The sequence below is a fragment of the Cibotium barometz genome, chromosome 49, assembly GCF_041138505.1.
Source record: "Cibotium barometz isolate CiBa-2024 chromosome 49, ASM4113850v1, whole genome shotgun sequence".
Lineage (NCBI taxonomy): Eukaryota > Viridiplantae > Streptophyta > Polypodiopsida > Cyatheales > Cibotiaceae > Cibotium > Cibotium barometz.
Window position 1 is genome coordinate 14,934,723 of NC_141094.1, and position 4,871 is coordinate 14,939,593.

The window sequence follows — 4,871 nt, forward strand, 5'->3', positions numbered from 1 at the left end:
TGCTGTGGGAGACATGAAGACTCCGCCAGAGGTTCTGGGTTCAAACACCAGCTCTCAAGTGGTCGTGGGGAAAGTATCGGACTTCTCTCTTGTGGGCAAGCTTAAGCACAATGAATCCACCTCACTCTCTTCCTCACTCACTTCTCACTCAGAACGTACACATGAGAAGGAACACAACATGTTCATTCACTACAGAGCAACATATACACAGAAGGGAAGAGTAATAGCAAGTGTGCCTTTTGTTCCATTCCAGAAGCATTACAAAGTGACACAGAAGAGACACCCAATACAATTACCATTTGCCAGACTCTAACATATTAACAAGCTCCATGACATACCAGCCAATTAACATTGTGAGCTTACAAGACTACATTGCAGTACACAAACTGCGATTTATCACACACACACCCCAACACGCTCTCCTTATCCATATCTCTTCTTTGCAGTAGTTGACTGCTCTTTTAAGTTGTGACTTCTTGATCTTGGCAATGGCTCCATGGTGGTTACAGACCGCTGCCTTCACACGTGTGACATTGAGGTGGTGCTCACATCGTGCGTTGTGAGTTGATCGCTCCGCCAACTGCCACTGACCCTTCCATTGCCATTGCACTGCCAGGTGCAACACTTGGCATGCCCGGTGACAGAGCTTCTACTTCTGGACCACTTCCCCTGATAAATGTTTTCTTCAATTTGAAGAACATCTCTGGGGGAGTGTGATCCGGAATGTAAACTTCGTCCGAGTAGGTGGTGCTTTTTTGTATTTTCTTCATCTTCTTTGCACGTTCTTCTAGAATAGCCTAGACCCCTGTTGGTTTCCTGTAATGTCTTTTGATCAAAGAGTCTCACCGCTAGTTTGAGTGGAGGTTGCCCCATAATATTTTTTTTGCCATTGGTATGGGTCTCCATTCAACTTGGGCAGCCTCATCATACTCTTCCGGGTTATTTCATGATGGGCTTTTTGCCTTTTCTGCCATTGCTTCTCCGGTGCCCCATTCCCATGTGTTGATATTTGCAGGTGGTTGCATTCTGGGTGTGGAAGCATTCTCTTTCCCTTTGGTGTCTGTGAGAACAAAAATTGGGAGTACGGGTGTTCCAGGGAAGAGGTTTCTGGGTGAGTATAGACTTTATTCTTTTTGCATTTCTAAAGTACTGTGACAACTCCATATTCGCCTTCAGCAATTTAGAAAACATTACATGACATGCTTCAAAGAATGGGTTATCTATGTTGGCCCATGGAGCTGAAGAACTGCTTACCAGACGGTCCTTTAGGCATTCATTTTCTTTGAGCAAAGCTTGGTTGTCCTACAACTTTCCGACCTCAACCAATAGTTACCTCTTTCCTTTCTGGGTACACTGGGTGATAGCATCTGTGTGTTTTTAGTGCTCAGCTCTGCATTTGCTCTTACTTTTGCTATCTCTGCTTGGAGTTTGGAGATTTATTCCTTCACTTCCCTTAGCTGTAATTGCCAGTGTAATCTTGTTTTCTGGGTCTGCTGCACCCTTTTAGCTACTTGCCATGCTTCTTCTATTTGTACCTCAAGGGCAGCTCTATAATACTCCTAGTCTCTGGGTCCTTCCTTTTTGAGCTGGCTTTCATTCTCCATGCACTACTGCAATTCTAGTTCTAGTGCATTCAGCTCCTTGATGCATTTCAAATTTTGTACTTCTTTCAAACTTTTGCTTGTACTCCTCTGCTTGGTTTTTTGCCATGTCCCTTTCATGAAGTGCATCTCTTAATATGTCTGCATATTCCTTGGTAGGCATGGCCTCTTGCAACTGTTGCTGCAATAACTTGTTCTTTTCCACTAACTTCTTTGCTTCTGTCTCCCAATAACTTGTTCTTTTCCACCAACTTCTTTGCTTCCGTCTACCAATGTTTTGCCGTCTTCCAGAGGTGGTGGCCTTCAATACCTGCATTAGACTCGGATCTTCATCTTCTTTTTGTTTTTCTTTTTCAGAGGTACCGGTGCTGGAATACTCATGGCCTTCTGGCTATTGGTGTTGCTACTGTTGATGCTGTTGGTGTACTACTGTTGTTGATGTGGCTGCTATTGCTCCCCATCATTATCCCTGTTATATATATATACATATATATGTATGTTATATATATATATATATATATATATTCACTTTGTTTTTTATGCCTTAAGAGCCTTTATTGGCAAATGGCACCTCATAGTTTGTTATGTATATATATATCTTCACTTTGCCTTAAGAGCCTTTATTGGCAAATGGCACCGCACAGTTTGTTTGTGCAATGTAGATGGAAGATGCCTCCTACTAGGCCGATTTTCCCATTCAAAAAGGGCTCTCTTGGATTGAAGGTTAGTGCTTTCTCACCACATTAAGAGCACAATGGGGGGGAGGGAGAGAGAGAACATTCACCACATTCGTGACCACATTCGGTGTGTGTGTGTGTGTTGTGTGGTGGGGCGAGACAGGGCAACATCAAGGAAATTGCGAAGCGACGCATTATTCGAATCCTGCTATTCACGCTTGATTGTGGGCATCTTCTTACAAAAGTGACCTCCACCGAAAGAATGATAAAGGCTTTAAAAAAATGTATAAATAGGCCACCTCGAAAAACCACTCTTTCATCACGGAGTAATCAATCACAGCAAAGCAGCAGAATAAGCAAAGATGTCGTGCCACCACCACCACCACGCGCAGGAGGGGTACTGCGGCGAGGCCTACGAGGGCGAGCGCGTGTACGCCACTCAGCCTTACGTGGGCGAGCGAGGGTACGCCACTCAGCCTTACGTGGGAGAGAGCTACGAACGCTTCGACAACACCTACGTTCGTGAAGGCGGACCTGGCGGGCCGCTGCCACCCCAGCGCCACCACCAGAACTCCAACTTCCAGCGTAACGAGCGCTTGGGCGAGCTAGGCGCGGTGGCCGCAGGAGCCTTCGCTGTGGTAAATAATGCTGAATTTCCCAAAAAAAACGTTAATTGCTCATACGTCTAGCTATCATTTACTCACTCCGAATCGCTTGATCATTTCAGTATGAAGGTTACAAGGCCAACACCGACAAGGAGCACGCCTCAAAGCACAAGCAGGAGGCCGAGATCGCAGGTTTGGCAGCTCTCGGCTCTGGCGGCTATGCGGTATACGAGCACCGCCAGAAGGGAAAGTATGGCGGTGGTTGCTAAATAGAAAGCTACCACAGGAAGCAACTAAGCCACCACGGCCACAAATATATGTATATATATATACGTGTGTGTAAAAAAGCGAGGAAGCAACGAGTTAGAGCTCGTCCCTTTTAAGCACTAATCTTCCTAATAGAATAACCTCGCTTCCTAATACTACTACATGTTTTTGCTGGAAGCGTCTTTAATTAAGCACTAATCTTCCTACTAGAATAACCTCGCTTCCTACTACTACATGTTTTTGTTGGAAGTGTGCACCACCTACTTTTCTTACACCACCACACCTACTACTACATGTTTTTGTTGGAAGTACACTTGCACCTCCTATCTTTTCTTACACTACCACATTTACTACATGTTTTAAATCAACCGATTACTTAACTTGATGGATCCCAACAATTTCATTCACACCAATAGTACATTTGCTAAATGTTTTAAATTAACTTGTTAGTTTCAAAACTAGATTTGTGGGATCCGTACCGATCGAATCATGAATCAAATGCATAAGATGTCATGCTTGAATAAAAGAAGTAGATTATATTGGCCATGGAAGCTTAAGAAGGACTAGGCTTAAAGAAGTAAGAAAGACAGAGAGAGGTTTCTTATAATATACAAATGAGAAAGCTACAATGAATGTGTCAAGACTCTCAAGGAGTAGGCTTAAAAAACTAAGAAATAGAAAGAGAGATTGCTCATAATATGTGGATGAAAGAGTCATAACAAGGAAGCATCAAGGGTGAGATGGGTGTGCTTGTTAGACCCGAAACATATTGAAAGAAATACTTCAAGCAAGATGCTAATCCATTCACAAATCATGGTGGCAAGAAATAATGCCTTTCCAAGGTAAAACCTTGAGGTTGATAGTGCTTAGATTGTTTCTTTGTGTATTATAACACCAATGCTAGCAATGCGCTCAACACCAAGTATACATCTCTTATTACTTCCAGTATGAGATTTTAATTCTACTTAATTCTTTTAAAAAATCCCTCATAAAAATAATGAACATAACTAAGTACTTAACATGTTTGTAAGATCTCCTCATGATGAGGGTAATAAAATTAATGCTGGGTACCTATCATGCATAAGATTATCATCAACTAAAAATGCTTCTAGGAACATAAACTTCTCTCAAAATGAATTTGCCAATTAGTTGAGAAGGGAAAGTTATATATATATATATATATATATATATATAGAATGTTACAAAGAAAAATACGAGAAATTTAAGGATTGTTTTTTTCTTTTCCTAGTGGATTTTCAAAGGTTGACTATCAAAATTAATAGAAGTCATACATATATATTCATAACTAAAAGTTATGTTTTGAACCCTGATACATATATGCCTGCATGCATACATATATACTTACACAAACGTGTGCATATACATGATGCCTGCATACATATACACACACACACACATACGTGTGTGCATGTATATAATATCTAATAATCTAGTATATAAATGCATATTGTCTAATAAATGGGCACCCAACATCGTTTTTCGGGATTAGTTTTGTTGGAATATTGAAAGAAAGCTATTAACCACATGTGGTTAACACATTCCTATGACAACTACGTCCACATACTTATGTAATGGGCGCTTGCACTATGTTGTGAATCCTATCATTTGATGAGGAAAACACTCTAAAGATGCTTCCAAGTCTTGCGCTTTGAAGGACATACAAGAGGATCTCGGTTAGTTAGCTAAACCATAGAGAAAAG

The 4,871-nt window shown here is 41.4% G+C and overlaps 1 protein-coding gene across 1 annotated transcript; it reads left to right on the forward strand.

Moving 5' to 3' along the window:
• The first annotated feature begins 2,560 nt into the window (after positions 1-2,560).
• On the forward strand, positions 2,561-3,305 carry LOC147610335 (abscisic stress-ripening protein 2-like). Its single transcript, XM_086786400.1, has 2 exons — positions 2,561-2,916; positions 3,006-3,305. The coding sequence occupies exons 1-2, from the start codon at positions 2,641-2,643 to the stop codon at positions 3,150-3,152; spliced, it is 423 nt and encodes a 140-aa protein (XP_086642526.1). The 5' UTR covers positions 2,561-2,640; the 3' UTR covers positions 3,153-3,305.
• Positions 3,306-4,871: the final 1,566 nt, after the last annotated feature.